Here is an 18,876-nt window from a genome sequence, read left to right as displayed (position 1 = left end):
AGAATTAGTGCTGTGGAAATTTATCATGGGGTATTATTCCCTTGTTGCTTGCAACATATAATTTTCCACCTCTGGAATAACAAAAAAATGATTGAAACTTATTTAAAAGGTTTTGAAAAACAAACTGAGTCAAAGATAATTTCCTGACACTCACACTGAGAGTTATTATCGCTCTTGTTTGTTCCTGATGTGCAAATCAAACTAATGGAATGAGTCAACAACAAAAAAAAAAAAAACAAGAAGTGGGAGCAAAAATATGGACAGCGGGAATGACACTTCTCCAGACTCTCTCTTTCTCTGTCCTTCTCTGCTCTGCCTCTTCCGTTTGTCTTTGCATTCTGTTTCAGCCTCATTACACTTGTTTTTCCCCACTGCTCACCCTCGATCCTCCCTCTCTTTCCTGTGGCACTAGATCCTCTATGGTTTGACTGAGCCATCTTAAACATACATGCATGTAATATATGTGAACTATGAACATATATATCTGCAGATAATGGATGTATGTTTTTGTTTGCGAGAGTAACATAATTTGTTGTGATGTTATGTATTGATGCATGGGTAGAGCTGCTAACACTATGCTAACAGCGTGGGCAGTTATCAAGGGCAAGTAGGAGATTGTTTTAAGATTGTGTTAAGCATTATATTCTCTGACGTATTTGATACTCCAAAGGGAAATGTTTTGTACAGAAGCCTGCTATAGTGGTAAAAAAAATATCTTATAATCGAAGCTAATGACAAATATTAAATGTCTTACAGCATAACTGAAAACATTGTAGTCTTACTCTCTGTATCATGTTGACTAGTGCTGTCCTTGACTGCCGTTCCCCTTCCATCCTGCAGGGCATCACTGTGGAGCTCCTGTGTAGTTTTGCCCCTCCTGGCCCTCACATGGATGTCAGCCGTCCTCGCCATCACCGACCGGCGCTCTGCACTCTTCCAGATCCTCTTTGCTGTCTTTGATTCACTGGAAGGCTTCGTAATTGTCATGGTGCATTGCATCTTGCGCAGAGAGGTACCTCACATGACCACTGACTTTATAAATGTTCTTCCTGGTTTTCTTTGTGTTTATTTGAAATTGACATGAAATTTGGTGTAGATACCAGAGATGTGGAGGTCATTGTGTCTTGGACTCGATGCAACTTGAGTCTCTGTTTTGATGACTTGCAACTTGACTTAACTGGGACATGAAAATTAAAGACTTGTGACTTGTCTTGAGCCACGATTAAAATAACTTTTCTTTGTTCATTTTGTATTTGAGTATTTGATTTAATGCCATGGATGGTTATTCAAATCATAGGCGGTAACAAGAAATCACATTTGCGGAACAAGAGCCTGAATCTGTACATAACTGAGATATTCTCCAACAGGCAGGCAAACGGACATGGTCGGAATTTAACAAAGTTCGATGTTGTAGTCTGGCTGTCAGTATTTCATTTAAATAAATTGCACACATTTTTAATCGATAGAAATTTGTAGCATCTTAGAATATAAATGTGCATAGTGGTAGTAAGTTACCTCCTGCAGTTGCATTTTAAGTATTGGTAAAACATGGAAAGCAAAAAGTGCATAGTGAGTGTGTGGTTGAGTGAGTGAGAGAGAGTGAGCGACAGTGAGTGACAGCAGAGCAGAAGAAAAGCAGTGAGGTTTTCAGCCGAGCAGTGAATTTAAACTTCATGCTTGTGTCAATCAGACATGCCGTCCTCACCATTTTTGGTTGCTCTTAGTTTGATTTTTACCAGAAACACTGCACATCTATCTTTGTTAAGCTTCTTAATTTAATACTTCCTGCAAAGGGGAGGTTTTGCCCCTGAGCTGCTTGAGGCTTTTAAGGTGAAGCATCTTTGCGTCAACTCTATTTTCATTCAGTTCCACATTGCTCTTCCTTCATTTAGAGAATGATTCTTAATGATTTTGTTGACCCCCAGACTTTTTGTTTGGCATCAGCATCAACTCAGATTTCCCCTTGAGCAACCTGGTCATGATGGTCCAGGTGAGATTCCTTATCTCAAAATCTATTGGATGTTTATGTATGGGTGCAGATGGCCAATACATATCTTGAGCAAATTAAGGCTCCAAATGGGGTAAACTATTTGGATCTTAATGACCACATGACTTTCAGCTTATAGTGCAGCCTTCGGGACAAACTTGATAGCTCGACTTTTCCGCCTATGTACTTGTAAGTTGTGAAAATGAGCAAAATCTGGTGTTCATTTGATCCGATGCTTATGTTTTTATGCATCCTCTGCACTGGCAGCAGCCATGGCCAGAGGCATCATGTTTTTGGGTTGTCTGTCCGTTTGTCCCAGTCTTGTGAACATGATATCTCAAGAATTCTTTGAACAATTTTAGCACAAATGTCCACTTGGACTTGTGGTGGTCAAAGGTCAAAGGTCAAGATCACTGTGACCTCACAAAACACATTTTTGGCGATTACTCAACAATTCATATGATTGGGCAGGTGTTCTCTCAAAGGAAGCAGAGGTGTTTATGATTATGATGGGAGATATGTTATTACCTCAGGCTGTTTACAAAATGAAAAACTGACCCTTGTGAACTTGTATGCTCCAAACACACAACAATCTTTTTTTTTTGCTTCTCCGTGCCCAGTGATATCTCAGTTCATCGAGGGCCCTCTTATTATAGGTGGTGATTTTAATTCTGTTTGTGACCCTACATTAGACAGATCTAGTTCCCCCCTTCCCTCAGATAAACAGATATCAGCAGCTTTTAAGGAGTTTCAAACTCAGCTTGCTGTAATAGATGTGTGGCGCTTGATTAATCCAACAGCTCGAGAGTATTCTTTCTATTCTGGTGTGCACAATTCCTACTCCAGAATAGATCATATTATGATGTCCTCCAATTTAGTACAAAATGTTCTTGATATTAAGATGGATACTATTGCTGTAAGTGACCATGCCCCAGTCTCTGTCACATTCTTTCCTATGGCCAACCCTTGTAAATTAAGGCAGTGGCGACTTAATACATCACTTCTTAAAAACGAAAACTTTACCTCCCTTATAAAAAAACGAATTCCTGAATTTTTTTAGGTAAACCTACATTCTGTATTATGTGTAGCAACTGTCTGGGAGGCATTTAAGGCGACCTGCAGGGGCTGGTTAATCAGCTTCACATCTGGGGTGAAAAAGGAACGTGAGGGGGCTAAATCCCAATTAAACAGTAAACTTAAGAGTTTAGAGGAACAGCATATGCTGGACCCATCTAATTTAGATTTGAGAAATTTATTACTCGCCACCAGGGCTGACTTGCAAAGGTTAATTCATGAGGAGACAGCATTTGTTCTCTTTCGATTGCGTAGATGTTATTTTGAATTTGGAGACAAAGCAGGGAAAATGTTAGCCCATAGATTAAAGTGTATAGAAAATAGACAGACTATTCCAGCAATTAGAGATGAGAACGGAATGTTACAATGTGATGCTGTCTCAATCAATGAATCTTTTAAAAATTATTACTCTAAACTCTATAGTGCAGAGAGTTGAGTTAACGACGCTGAAATGGACAGTTTCTTTAAAGGTCTTAATTTGCCGAGGGTCAGTCCAGCTGATAGGGACGCACTTGACGCCCCTCTCACACAAATAGAAATTAAGACGGCAATTATGAAAATGGCTTCAGGCAAAGCTCCAGGGAATGACGGCTTGGGAATTGAATTTTATAAACGTTTTAAAGAACAGCTTTCTCCATACTTGTTGCTATTATTTAACAAAATACTGGACTCTAAATCTATGCCTCCCACTATGTGTAATGCTATTATTTCTCTGTTACCCAAACCAGGCAAAGACCCAGTTCAGATGAGTAACTACCGTCCCTTAAGTTTGCTTAATTGTGACTATAAGATTCTTGCTAAGATTTGAGCACGTCTTGCTTCAAACAACATGCGTAGGGTCCTTTAGATTGTATTACATGCTGGTTCTAGTAGCTCTCCAGTCATTGCAGCATCATTAGATGCTGAAAAAGCTTTTGATAAGATACTATGGCCATATTTATTTTATACATTTAAAAAATGTGGTTTTGGTTCAAAATGTATAAACTGGGTTAAAGCTCTTTACAGCTCTCCACTCTCCTCTGTTAAAACCAATGGCTTAATTTCCAAACCCTTTGATCTCCAAAGGAGACAGGGTAAAGTAAGACAGGGCTGTCCTGTCAGTCCCCTGCTCTTCATTATTGCTCTTGAACCATTAGCCTGTGCGATACGTTCCAGTACTGATATATGTGGTGTGGACTTCTCTGGATATAGTTTTAAATTGAATATGTCTGCTGATGATATATTACTCACTTTAAGTAAACCAGCATCCTCGATACCAGCAGTTCTTAAATTGGTTAATTTATTCATCAGTTTTTCTGGTTACAGGATTAATTGGAACAAAAGTGAGGCAATCCCACTTAACTCTTATACATTTAAATCTGATTTAAAGGACGCCCCCTTTTTTTGGAAAACAAATGGAATGAAATACTTGGGTATTACCATAATCTCTTCCATCACTAAAATCTTCAGTCTAAATGGTCCTAGCATTCTCCAGTCCATCAAGAATGACATCATCAGATGGACAGCCCTGCCACTGTGGGGCAGAGCTGAAATATTGAAAATGAATGTCTTACCAAGACTTGCACATATCATCACCTCTATCCCTCTTAAATTTCCCAAACGCTGGTTCAGAGACATTGAATCCCTCTTCATCCGATTCCTTTGGAATAATAAAAAACCCAGAATTTCTTTCAAGAAACTAACTATACCCAGATCCAGGGGAGGGTTGGGAGTCCCAGATATATATCAGTACTATCTCTCATATAATGCACGGTACCCACTAACCTGGGCTTATAAGTCTGATGCCCTGATAGGCAGTTGGCAATGGTTGGAGGAAACTATCCTTTCATGCAATAAGGCCATATCATTGGCATTCCTATGGTACTGTCCCCATCCCCCACCCCAGCTGGACAACATTATTATCAGGTTCTCTTGCTCTATTGTGAAGCAGCTGCGCAGGAGACTTGGTATTGAGGGGCTCTCTCTCCCATCATGCCCTATCTGGTGTAACTCTATTTTATCAACTGGAGGTGGCACCTTAAATAACAAAATCTGGCAGCAACATGGCATAACTGTTGGTCAAATCTGTAGTGATACTCTTCTTTCTTTTCAACAAATTAAAAATCTATTTCACATCACAGATTCATCATTTCTAACATATGCACAGATATCATCCGTCATACATAGGAAATGCAAAGAAGGAGCTGCTCCTGCCTCCTGCCCTGATTGGGATGTACTACTGAGGAAGGCAACCCTGTCGAAAGGCACGGTTTCCAACATCTATAGCTCACTGTTTAGATCTGCTCCCCATGCCTATGCTCCTGTTCACCTGGCTTGGGAATATGACCTTAATACATCATTAACATCTTCCCAGTGGAATGATATCTGGAGATCTGCATTGTATACTTCGAAATGTGTGAGATTTAGAATTATACAGTATAAGATTTTATGCAGAGCTTACATCACCCCAGCTAAATTATCCAAAATGAATAAGGAATCCCAAGACTCATGCTGGCACAACTGTGGCACTCGAGGCACACTGCTTCATCTACTGTGGGACTGTCCAGCAGTTAATTCTCTCTGGCTAGACGCTATATCATATATGTCATCACTTTTCAAGGTCAAGTTTCCTATCTGTCCGATAACCTGCCTACTTGGTAAAAGACCAGGCAACACCCCAGGAGTCACAGTGGACCGGCTCTGGACTTTGGGCTGTCTTACAAGACTCATTCTTATGAATTGGAAAGTTCGCAAACCGGGATGTTTCACTAGAGAGTCATGGCTTGGAGGATTTTTAGATCTCCTGAATATGGAACGGGCAGCGTGTCTGCTAAAAGACTTTGACAAAAGTATGGAAGACCACTGGGACATTGTCTACAACAGCCTTATGAATTGATTTGTATGTCTTTCTTCTCTTTTATATGAACACTGGATGACACTCTTGCAAACTCTCTTTTTTTCTCTCTCTTCCCGCGTTGTGTGTTTTGTCCTGTATGTGTGTGTGATTTGTCTGTGTGTTGTCTGGTTGTAAAATAAAAAACTCTTAATAGCGAACAATTCATATGATGATTATGACAAAATTACACACAAATTTTGAATGAGATACAATGATTAAATGAAGTCATTGTATATCCAACAGGTCAAGGGTAAACTTCCCTGTGACATAGTAATATTTTGAAAAATATTTTGGGCTGTGGACTTTTAGCCTTTATCATAAAAGGCCAGTCACTCAGTATTTTGTGAACTGATGTATTTATATATCCTACCAGTATTAAGCTCTTCTTCCTTTGTTCTCCTGTGATTTGCTACAGGTTCAGGAGGCAGTAAAGTGCCGTGTGGTGGACCGCCAGGAGGACGCTAATGGAGATTCAGGCGGATCTTTCCAAAATGGCCATGCACAGCTCATGGTATGAATATGCATGTGTTTGTTATTTCCACCTTTCAGGATTGATCATTAAATATTGGCAGAGTGAGCACACCTAATACAATATTTATTGTTTTGTGTCCTCAGACTGACTTTGAGAAAGACGTGGATATGGCTTGCAGATCAGGTAAACTCCAGATTGAGTGTGTTTGATTTTGTGTTTGCGTTTGATTTGACTTTGGGGACTGCTGCTCAAAAGCTACAGATGTCTTTTTGTGCCTCCTCTCTGTATTTTGAAGGCTTCAAATTCCTCAGCGTTGTCAGAACAGATGTGAGGCATGTTCCCCCTCAGTTGTGCACATGTGTCTTACAATCAACATCACAACAGCCTCCCTTCACCAAGGAGCTGTTTTGACAAGAAATACAGCACATTACGGCTGCATAACTCAGTTCAGCCCAGGCTGATGGGAGTGAGACGAACGTGTACTGAGCAGTTATATGCAGATAAACAGGGCTGTCTGACTCCTTCCTACGCTGCCGCGGTATAATTAAGTCCCTCCCGACAGTGCCACATCAGATACTGGCTCTGCTCTGATATCCACTGGGAGTGAAAAATCTGATTATCTCTTGAGACAGGATATCAAGAAAAGCATCTGGAGCAGAAAAGCTATTGAGACACAGACAAGCCCAACTGAAAAAAAGACAGAAAAGAACAGAGAGAGATTATTGTTATTTTCTTTGCATATGTCAAGTAGGAGGAGGGAGCACAGACAGCGATTGTGAGATATTTAGTTTGGTGCATAGAGCTTTGTCTGACGTTGTTTACCAGATTAGATATGAGAAGTGCATGCTGCCATAAGCCAACAATTGTTATAACAAAATAAGGTCAGGTCACAAGGTCAAGGCAGGTCCCATGTCAGCCATATTCTCTCAGCTGATATATTTCAACAAACAGGTACTTTCTGTTGGTCCACCTTTCTGCTGTTGTCTGACTTGTCAGATCACTCAGTGCACAATGATTTGATTGATCTGGATGTTTGAAAGGTGACTTTTTTGTTACATTTATAAAGTTGACTTATCAATGCTCTTTGACAGTGTCAATCATAATGGTGACACTGTTATGCTATCTCAAAACAACTTTGGTGCTTCTGAAATACAGTGTCTTGATGCAAGTGCATCTTTTCTTTTTATCTTTAAAGGTGCACCATGTCGTTGTGGGGAAGAAATGTTAATGAGAAGAGAAAGATCTTCGTTGGCTGATCTTTTTTTTTTTCTGCCTAAACAAACTAAATAAATAAACTCTCTTTGTTTTCATGACTGGATAAAGTGAATAAACAAACTGACCTTAAAGGACAACACACTTTATACTGTTTTACTTTGTTTATATGTGGCGGACCCTGCCACCTTTCTAGCTTCAATCAGTGTTCTGGGACCTTATTTTCCTCTGAGAACAGCTCGTTTATTCACTTATGGAAAAAATAAATATATACATGCTTAATGTATATCTACATATAGAGAGATTTATATACTGCATTAATATTGTAAATATTAAAATTCTGAGTTTGAATTTCTTCTCCAAAACGACACCCCTTTAATTGTTCATTTACAATTGGATATAGTGGTTCATTGAGATGGTTGAGCTGGATGGTACTGAATAAACCAGATTTGAGTTTTAGTAAAAGGTTGCTTCAGCTTCTGTTCAGCCCAGGGCTTCATTATTGACTGAGGAAAGCTGGCAACTGGTGTAGGGCCCTCGATCCCAGGGGCCTCAAAAACCCTAACCCTAAGTAACAGTAACAACTGAGATAATTGCTGCATCGTTCATTATTTTGAGACCTCGTCTTGTAGAGAATCCCTCTTTTTACAATGAATTTTACTAAATACATTTGATTTTTATTTGTTTTTGACAACAACACAGTACATGTGATATGAATTAATAATGGGCAATGAGAGGTGGACTGGAGGTCAATAGGGACCTATAACTAATTTTTGCCCCCAGGGAGCCCGAGCAAGTAAATCTATCCATGGTTCAATTCCTCATCTCACACTGGTTCTCTGTTCTGGTTCTGTTGCTTCTAGGCACTGTGAAGCGCTCATCTCTCCAGGGGGAAGAGAAGGCCTCCTCTGGCACCCTCACTCTTCAGAAGGGTTCTAACTTCAACACCATGCCGGCCAGCATGGCCAAGGTTCACCTGCAGAACGTGGCTGACTACACCAGCCACACTCTGACGCTGCGTCGGGATAAAGGCGCTACAAAAGGAATCAGTACCGAGCTACCGGGTGCCAAATCCATCTACATCTGCGACGGTGAGCTCTTCAAGCAGCTGGATGGAGAGCTGCCTCGAGGGAACGGTGAGGGCAGCAGCTCTGAGGGCACTGGCAAAGGACCAGGGTACGTCATTCTACCCACCAACAACACAGGAACCATGAAGCCGGCCAAAGGGAAAGAGGAGCAGACAGCCAAGTACAACATCAGCATCGAGCAGCTGCCTCAGACCAGGCTCATCCACCTGGCTAACCCTGTCAGTGCAGAGCCTGTGCCTGGCTTTGGGCTGAAGACTCTGCCTGCTGACCAGATCAGCGTGTCGTGCTCTGACAGAGACTCACCTGCACACAACCTGCAGAACATGCCCAGAGACTCCCAGGTGGCCAACAGCATGTGTGACGGGGGAGATTCCGGAAACTCTGGTGTGATGTCCAAGAGTGAGACCGTCTCCACACTGTCCATGAGCTCATTGGAGGTAAGACCACCAAATATGATCAGCATATTCTTGTCATAGTAATGCATTATCAGCCTCATACTTCATACTTCAAATGAGACATGCATGTAAAGTTGTGTTTTGTACTACTAGACTCACCATTAATTCTCAAGGACCAAACATTTATTTGAAACTGGCTGATATAGTATCATAGAAAAACCTTTATTTTGTAGTTTAAAGTGTATTTTATCACATTTTAGTAGGACGCCTCCCTTTTCTATAATCTGCATCTCTTTTAATTTGTTGTTGATCGTGTTTGTTTTTGATGCAAATTCAACACTTTAAACTTGTCTACCTGTTGTTTTGACAAATTCAGGATAATAAAAATTTCCACAGCAATATTCCCATCAGAACAATAACAGAGTCATGTTTTACAGACCATTCTAATGATCTAAGTTTCTCTTGTTAACAGAAACTAGTACAATGCCCATTCAGAGTCAAGAGATGATGCATTATCAACATCCAGTGGTGGCACATGAATAAGGAAGAAATTTGGGATGCGGTCTATTGTTGTTTTCTCTTCTGTTACAACCTTTTCCGGTGCACTCGCGATGTGAAATATGACATCAGTGACGTAGATCGTAACGCTTCAAATAAGATCATAGACTGGCTGCCTTGCCTGTGGTACGTGGGATTGGGGTCAACATGCAATTTTTATCGGGTTGACCCGCGTTTAAAAAACCTGTGTTGACCCACTAATCGCCAAGCAGTGGAAACCATTGTTCAGCACTGATTGTCTGGTAATATCAACCATGTTTGATATTTACAATTGAAAATCTGGATTATTACATCAGTTCCTTCTGAGCCGGACCACAACAACCACTGAAAGAGGCATCCTGGAGCAGCTGAAGGTGCTGCCAAGCAACAGTAAACATTCTAGCCCTTGATGCTAACGTTAGCTGGCATACTACTGTTTACAGAATCTTAAAATCTCACCTCCAGTCCTAGCTGAACAAGATAAACCTGTGTTGACTGTGTTAACTCATCCAAACTCGTTTAACCTCCTGCTTTAACTTAATTTTGTTTATGTCTGCTTCCCCATGAGATTACATGAGAGGGATCACATGAGGCGGTGCACTGCTCCCTCTGGTACAATAGCCATATCTGCATGTTATCTGTATGTGATGTGCCATTATTCTAAAATCTTGTAGTGTGTAATGTTTGAGATTAGAGAGAAGAAAATCTGTAAGGCTTCAGTCTGCAGAGCCATGAAGCCAGACCACTGACAAAATGTGTTAATATTGAACGTCTCGCGAATCCTAATTGCACCAAAATTGAACCGCACCTCAGATCAGATTCTCAAGATATGCGAATAACGTAGACAGAGATTCCTTGCTTTGTAGTTACATGACATTCCCAATTAGTAATTCATTTTGGGTTTTTTTTTCATAGTGCTGCAAACTTCTGTCAATAAAAATAATATTTTTTGCCCAGCTGTTACACATTAAAGGCCCTCTAGTACCTCATAGGGCATAGGCACTTGAGGGTTCTTAATTTGAAACATCTACAACAAGTGATGCACAATTGGTTTCATTAACAGCAGTTAAAAAAAAATCAAATTAGAAGTAACTATAGTAAATTAGTGAATAAAAACAGTATTTCTGTTTCAAAGAAACTCAGAGCAGCAGGGTGGAAAGTACGACATGACGCTTGCTTTACTAACTGAATTACTGCTGTGGAAATAGACATGTTACTGAAGTTTACCATGAGATCCCCCTGGCTTGTGTTTGAGGCAGTATCGCTGTGAACATTGCATTCTTCTCGTCATATCTTCTCTTTATTATCCCTCTCTCAATACAGTGACAGTACAATTATACTTTAATTGCTTTTGTTTCTTATCCATATATCAATGTGAATGGTTGCATATATCATGACAGTTTACGTTTTGCTAATCATCTATTATTTTGCATGAACCACAGCCATTCATGTAGTAAACCAAATCCAGCTCTCTAGGTAAATAGTTACAAGTGATATTGTATAGTCTTTTTTTGTAGAATCATCTGTTTGGCATGTATTGTGCTACTGGCTATGTTTGAGCAACACAGCATCAGTGCATAGATATGAAATGATTAATAAGGATAAAAAGCTAGGGAGCCACACATTAATAAGCTGGATATTAATTCATGAAAATAAATAAAGGATCATTAATTAGGTCTCCCCAGAGTAGCACTGTGCTGATTTTCATGCACGCTTAGGTTACCCCACTCTGATGCTTAAAATAAGGCATCACAAAAACTATCCCCATGTTTCCTGGCCCTATGTAAAGACAGCATCTTTATAAAGGTTAGTTTTCACTGAGCCTCTAGTGCAGACAGCAGTGGCAGGCTGAGACGACACAGTGATCAGCGCACAGCGGCCTGGACATCTGCCTGCTGGTGTCTTTTCACTTCAGGGCAAAACACACTTCCATAATGGCGTGCGAGGCGGCAGCTGCCACAGCAACCGAGCAGCCTGAAGGTCAGGTTTTCCTTCACCACTCCATGATGGAGGACTCAAAGGTCATTCGGTCACAATCTGTTAACTACAAACTTGTGCCAACAGGGTCAGAATGACCAGCAGCAAACCTTGTTTTCTCCCTTATGACTCACTGCTCTCCTCCGGGTCCCAGAAAGACTCTTTGTTGGCTGGCTGATGTGGAGATACACAATGAAACACTTAACCAACACTTGGGCATTTGTCTGCTCAAAAGGCACACAATATCAAGACACATCTTTAATCTCCCTGTCTCATCTCCCCCCAGAGACGAAAATCACGCTATGCAGAGCTTGACTTTGAGGTAATTTTAGTCTCTTTGATTCCTACAGAGCTTTGTAGACTTAGACCAAAAAGCTGATATGTCTCTTAGTTAGCTATTCAGACCTCTAGATGTTTGCATATATTTATCAGATTTATTCAAAGTTTGGGTGTGACTGTAGTGTTGAGATTGGAGACTTTAAATGTGAAGGGGTAAAGTAGGATTGATGGTAGCCTGTGCTGTTTACCTTATACGTAACGTGCAATGTTCCTGTGTAGAAGATTATGCACACCCGGAAACGCCACCAGGACATGTTTCAGGACCTGAACAGGAAGATTCACAGTGCAGACAAGGATAGAGAATCTCCACCTGTTGATGCCAAAGCTGCCAAAAGATGGAGTGTGTCCTCTGCCAGCAGCGACAAGACCAACATGAGTGTAAAGAGTTTAACTTTATTCTGTTCTGCCCCCCTCCCCCCTCCCCTATATCTAATGTTGTCCTCCTTTTCTCTTATCATTAGTACAAATCACCACACTTGAGTGGAATTGCCTTTTTAATTATTAGTGCAGCCATTCTAAAAATTGCATTTTTTTAATCTGCTTAGTGCCAGAGGAAATTAGCTGTGAGGGCATTATTGTGGGTGGGCATACAAATACAACTACAGACCTAGTCAAGTAAGCTCCAAATGTGACAAATATTTAAAGGTTCTCTCAAATTATACAACTTGTTAGAACTTGTTACAAGACAAGGCCATATTGTTTAATTTGGGATATTTATTCATAATTTATTGAGAAATTCTTCTTTTGTCTTTGTCTCTGTTTGTCTGCAAATTATGCATCTCAGCATGTCGTGTGTTAGGAGTAGGTATGCATTACCTGGTGATAAGAGCCAAAGAGACAGAGCCATGACATTAGGTCAGTAATTGATGAAATAAAGCAAAGATTTGGCATTGGGCCACTGGTCCTGTTACATTGCTATAGTTTAGCACAATAGAATTGTGAAGTGGGAAAGCCACCACAAATTCCCCATCTGAAATTTCCTCTATGGGGCAATTTGTATGATAGAGCCAGAACGTTAGTGCAAACATTCAAAGAGGAACTAACATTATCATCAAAATGTGACAATGTTGACTTTATGTCAAAGACGTCTATGTACTGTGTTGCAGGGTGTCTACTGGTTAGCATGCTAACAAGCTAGCTCTGGCACATCCTGTCATGTATACCGCTTTGTACCTAAAGAGGTGATAGTCTGTAGTTTCAGCTGTAAAAGCGGCGAGTTTGCTATTGAGTCTTGTAAGTGAACAAAACGTCAAGAAAGGAAATATTTTTTGTATCTATTTTCCTGACTAAACAGAACAGGTTACACCCCGCCTTTCCGAAACCCTGCTGTTCCGAAAATAGACTTCCATTCTTCGTAATGGCGGTGTTTCCCATTTTTTCTAAAGACCCCGCTATTCCGAAAAGGCTATTGGGGAACCCCTGACCCTAACCCTAACCCTATTGGGAAGTAATTGGAACTTGAAAGTCGGATTCGGAACAGCGGTGTTTCGGAGTGGGGGTGTTTCGGAATGGAGGGGTGTCGCAATGGAGGTGTTTCGGAATGGAAAGCCGTCCCCACAGAACAATACATTTGTACTTCTGAATTGAGGTTTTTTTCTTTTGCTGCTTAAAATGGCAAGTTACTCTATTACTAATCTGGTCGCTAACCATACAAATGTAAACAGGCTTGCAGATCTTGCCTTTTCTTTTGTGGGGATTTAGCCGTAATATTTCCAGGTTTCACCTCCGCATGTGCAAAACAAGTTCATCCCAACACTATATTGCAGAAGAACCCTCGCTGCATCCTGGGTTTAGCCCTGCCCATGTGGTTTAAAGAAATTGAAACTGGTCCCCCCATGATCTGAGGTCGATGTGCGTGCAGGCTCCGGTCAGCTGATAGGGCCATTTAGCTCCACAGCTAACTGAGCTACTGACCATTTCCTACAAATTACAACTTAAATCATATTCTCAGCGCTCCTCAACATAGGACTGCATTTCTCTTGGATAATTTAACTATATAGGGTTGTTTTATGGCCATTAGTTTAAAATAGTTTAACTTACGGTGGTATAGCTGTTTATATTACAATACCCAATCACCAGTGCTACATAGATGAAGCCAGCCAAGTCAATCAGAGAATTAAAGGGTCTTTATTTTTTTTTAACACAGTTGCTCACACTGATGATTAAGACGTTTGTGACCATTTCAGCCTTAAAATCAAGTATCAGTCATTTAACATCGTCTTTCCAGAAATGAATGGGGCAACATCCTCCCACTTTTCACTTTAGTAATGTGTGAGATTCAAGACATGATGATCTATGTACATTTGGGATAGTTGCTTCCTTGTTAAGGCTATTAGCTAGCTAAATAATGACTCATGTAGATCTTTGTTCCCCATTAAACAATGGGAATCAAGGTTGGGACTGCATTGGTTGGGAACTAGTCACCAACAGCAGGTAGAAAAAGAGAATCCATGTTGGCTTTGTAGCTGCAGTCATTCCATGGCAGCAGATGATTTCCATTTCCTTCTGCTCCAAAAACCCTTGATCTCCATTTGTTTCACAGCTTTGGAGTCAGTTCTTCTCTGGCACAAGTCCAGCTTCACAGATCATCATTTGACACTGACCGTTTCAAGGCCCGATCGGATATTTGTGATAGCCCTGTAAATCAAACAGCAGTATCATCTTTACAGAAGTAAATAACTCAATAAGTACTAATCATATAAAGTGGAAGAGGCAGAGAGAACATCTCCATTATGGGTACAAGATGTGTTTTGACAATGTGCCTCAGCCACAATCATATTTGCATCCCGATCCTTATTAATATTTCTAGCTTATCTAGCTTTTTGTGTAAATACCTACTCTGGATTGAAACAGCAAGTTTACATCCCTTTAATAGGGTTTATCAAAACAGGTTTTAAAGGAAAAGTTTGAAATTTTAGAAAATATGTGTATTTGCTGCCAAGAGAGAGAGGACAACTTTTATGTCTGTTGCTTACATTTGGAACTGGAACCAGGAGGTGCTTACCTTAGCTTAGCATACAGACTGGAATAGGGGGAAGTTAGTCACTGTGGCCAGATGTAGATCCCCAGGAAATAATTTGTACTTCTAACTTCCTGTAATGCCAAAAATTGTCATTTTTGAATTCAGATTATATAAATGAGATACAATGTGTGAACTAATAAGCTTTAGAAGTGCTGGTAGAAGATTTTTTTTTATTTATTTTTTTTTTACTTTGGACAAGGCCAGGGAAGCTGTTTCCCCCTGTTTCCAGTCTGTGTGCTAATCTTAGTTAATTACTATTTGCTCCAGCTCTGTATCTAATGGTCCAGTATGTAGGGTTTAGGGGAGTTTAAAGGAAGAAATGTATTCATAAATATGTTTTCATTAGTGTATAATCACCTGAAACTAAGAATTGTTGTGTTTTTGTTATGTTAGAACAGAGGTTCTGAAACATATTTGTCAAAGATTTTGATTTTGATTTTACATCAGAGGCCCGGAACAACTTTGTCTTTAGTAATTATTACAAAAGACTGCAGTACAACAAGTTAACAAAATAAACAAACTTATCAGAGACAGGCAATTTAAGGACCTGCTGTGCAAGAACATGGTTTGCTGATAACAATTTGATTAGAATTTTTATATAAAATCTTTGAATCTGCCCATGTAGAAATATTGTTATTATTTTAGCATCTAATAATGATAAAAGCTGCAGTAAAAGAACAAGAAAGTAATGACAGATATAGGCCTATGTATTTCAACAAAGGAAAATAAGAAAAAGAAATGACACCAGAAGTCTCATTTTTAATTTTATGAATATTTTGGTACAAACATTTATTACCTGTACCCACATTTGGCACTTGACGAACTCAGTTTCTGATTCTTAGAACTACACTAACACTAGGTGTAGAAACTGTGTGCTAGAGAAAACAAGAGACATTATGTATCTACGATTAATGAGCTGATAGTAAATGATCCAGTGTAACGTTAACAACACACATCACTCTCTCACTCTCTATAGCAGTTAAGGTCGCCATGACAATGATGTCTATGACAGGGAAAAGAGCCACATTAAAACCACATTCATCTGTGGACAGGATCGCTCAAAATGATCTCCAGCTGCACTGTGTATTCAACAGCACTAAGTACTGATCAATAGAAAGTTTATTTCAAAATAGAAATGTTGTACTTCATAACGTATTGTTGGGTCCGGATTGATTCAGCATTTGGTCCGAATGTGGAAAGTGTCCAGACTTTGAGAAGAGGGACCAGGTACTCTTCCAAGGAGTATGCCATGTTGCACTAGCTCTAGAGAGGGAAGCGAAGGGTGAGAGGTACTCAGTTGGTACCACTAAAACCAACACACTGGACCTTTAAGGCACAGACATGACTGTGGCAGTCATATAACTCTGAGTCATTTAACTCTTGGCAAGAAACTGAAAAAGCTTATTTTTTGAAATGTCAACTATTCCTTTAAGAAATGACATAAATAAGGAAGTGTGAGGTAAAGTAAGTTCACCCAAAGGACTCACAATATAACTTCTGATTATATGACTATCTCAGAAAACAAGCTTTTTTCCTCTGTCCTCTTCCCAGCAGGACAAGCAGCAGACACCGAGTAAGAGGGCATGGGAGGGCATAAGGAAGACCCACTCCCCTCCATCCTGGGTGAAGAAGGACCTGGAGACAGTGGCAGCCTCCCCTCTGGAGTTACAGACGGTGGAGTGGGAGAAAACCAGCGCCACCATTCCTCTGGTGGGCCAGGAGATCATGGACCTGCAGACGGAGGTGTGACCCACATTGCGACCTCACACCGACAACTCCCTTTTTTTCCGATGCCCTCAGACAAACAAGCTGACACACCACACACACTGCCCTGCTCTGTACTTCTACTCAAAGCCTGGATGAATCCCAATTTGAGAACATGAGGGGGAAAGAGGGCGAGGAGGAGAGAGAAGGATCAAAATATCAGAAAATCAATTAAACCAATTAAAGAGAGAACAGGAACATGATGTCTCTTTCTATGTTGTTTCATTTGGTGTTTGGACAGGGTTTTTGTCTGCAAAATACTGGTCATCTTCTTGTATATGGTCTCGGATACCACGCTGGCTCACATAGGAGACAGATTGCCAAAGTAGCAGATTCAGCTACTGTATGTGCATCATGTAGTCATGTAATAAACTGCATAGCAAAGGTAATCATGTGATGTTTACCCCTGAATTAAATGAATACAATGTAATAATCATGATTATGTCTTTTTTTTCACTGTTAAAAGTATTGTTGCATCACTGTTCTGCTCTCTCTTTCTCCTGATGAACGCTGATGTTGTACACTGCTCGAGATGCCCCTGGACTTTTTTTTTCCTTTAACATAAATCTCAAAAGGGAAAACGAACAAGAGTTCATTCTCCCATGTGCCCCCTAACGCCATAACCCCTCCCCTACAATTCACCCCAATCCTGTTGGCTCCACCACTTTATACCCTGTGATCCTGGTGGCTCAATGGCGACCCTGCAGTGACAAGCGAATGGGGGGCAGGGAGGTTAAAAAATCGAAGAGCCAAAACGGCATGTTGCCTTCTCATCGATGGACACCTCAGAGACGCCAGAGAGCGGGCTGGCAGGTTCTGCACTCTAATAAGCCCACAACCTCAATGCAACAGAGGGACAGCATGGATGTCAGTGCGTCCAGAAGGAGCCACGTTCAAAAAACACGTGCTGTTTGGGTCAGTTTCTCGATGTACAAGCAGGCTTGATACAGTAAATGCAAAATGTGATGGTGTTTCAAAGATGCTAAGGAAAAAGGTACTTGTGAGTGTATGTATGTGTGTGGTGAGTAATGGAAGATGAGTAAATGAATAGATCTATAAATATATGCGATGATGATTAAAGGTGATGATATATAAGGCAGAGTTGATCAGAGGGATGGTGGTTGCACACAGAGAAAGCACAAGGCTCATTTGGAGTCCTGATGTACAGCATTGTAATTATTTCAACAGAGTTCTACAGAATGGATTTTAGCCTATAAATATCTTTCTTACTGTGCTTGGGGATAGTTGTTATCATTATTATTAATATGAACATGATTATTCTGATACTGATCCTCCCATTCCCTCCCCCTTACCTTTCAAGGTACTGGACTATACGAGTGTTCTGTATCGCAACGTAACAGTGTGTGTTTTGATATCACCGCCAGTCACTCCCTCAGATCTGTATTTGTCGAAACCCTGACCTCAGACCTCTGACCCCCTGATCTGCACCCCACCCTGCCACACAAATCCCTCCCAACCCCCCTTCACTCCCCTTTTTATTTTACTGGGGTCACCTCTTTGTTAATGTACAGTTTTCAGAGCACAAAATGAATGTGTCTTATTTCTAATAAAAGCATATAAGTATATAATAAAACAGCATTAGTCCTCTTGTTTTCTCAGATTTAATTACATATAATGTGTTTTATCATGACACATGCACATGACGATCCGAAAAAAGGGACAGATCCAGGAATTTTTTTCTCAGTTACTTTTACATTGTAAGATTGGACTGTTTTCAACATTTTTGTTAATTTCTCAGGGAATAATACAAAGATGTTGATGAAAACAATCAGGTGTATTTAGGTGGGTGGTATATGTGAGTGAGTACGATTTGATGCAGATTTCTAATAAAAATCTGGATCTAGCAGAGACAAATATGTTTTGTTTGATATTAGATTAGGCTTGATTGAATTAAAGGGGGCTGTTGGCCCTTGGTGGAGGTAAGAACTGAATTTTAGTTATTTATGAATTAAACTTTTCTTTTAAGACACTTGTGTTATTTCTTCTTTCAAAAGTCACATAGTCTTGCTGTAAACAAATAGTTTGACATTCTAAGAACAATGCTACTCTCTTGAATGTGTGCCAAGTATGGCTCCAGAGCCAGCAGATGATTAACTTAGGTTAGCATAAAGAC

The 18,876-nt window shown here is 40.3% G+C and overlaps 1 protein-coding gene across 1 annotated transcript in view; it reads left to right on the top strand.

Moving 5' to 3' along the window:
* The window catches only part of adgrb1a (adhesion G protein-coupled receptor B1a), a 156,641-nt gene extending 139,914 nt beyond the window's left edge, over positions 1-16,727 (top strand). The window contains exons 26-32 of the mRNA XM_073485293.1: positions 841-1,012; positions 6,352-6,447; positions 6,552-6,591; positions 8,484-9,145; positions 11,904-11,939; positions 12,176-12,334; positions 16,533-16,727. Coding sequence (XP_073341394.1) covers positions 841-1,012; positions 6,352-6,447; positions 6,552-6,591; positions 8,484-9,145; positions 11,904-11,939; positions 12,176-12,334; positions 16,533-16,727 — 1,360 coding nt within the window. The remainder of the gene's footprint in view (positions 1-840; positions 1,013-6,351; positions 6,448-6,551; positions 6,592-8,483; positions 9,146-11,903; positions 11,940-12,175; positions 12,335-16,532) is intronic.
* Positions 16,728-18,876: the final 2,149 nt, after the last annotated feature.

The sequence above is a fragment of the Pagrus major genome, chromosome 17, assembly GCF_040436345.1.
Source record: "Pagrus major chromosome 17, Pma_NU_1.0".
In the NCBI taxonomy this organism is placed as follows: domain Eukaryota; kingdom Metazoa; phylum Chordata; class Actinopteri; order Spariformes; family Sparidae; genus Pagrus; species Pagrus major.
This window is presented reverse-complemented; position numbering and strand designations above follow the sequence as displayed.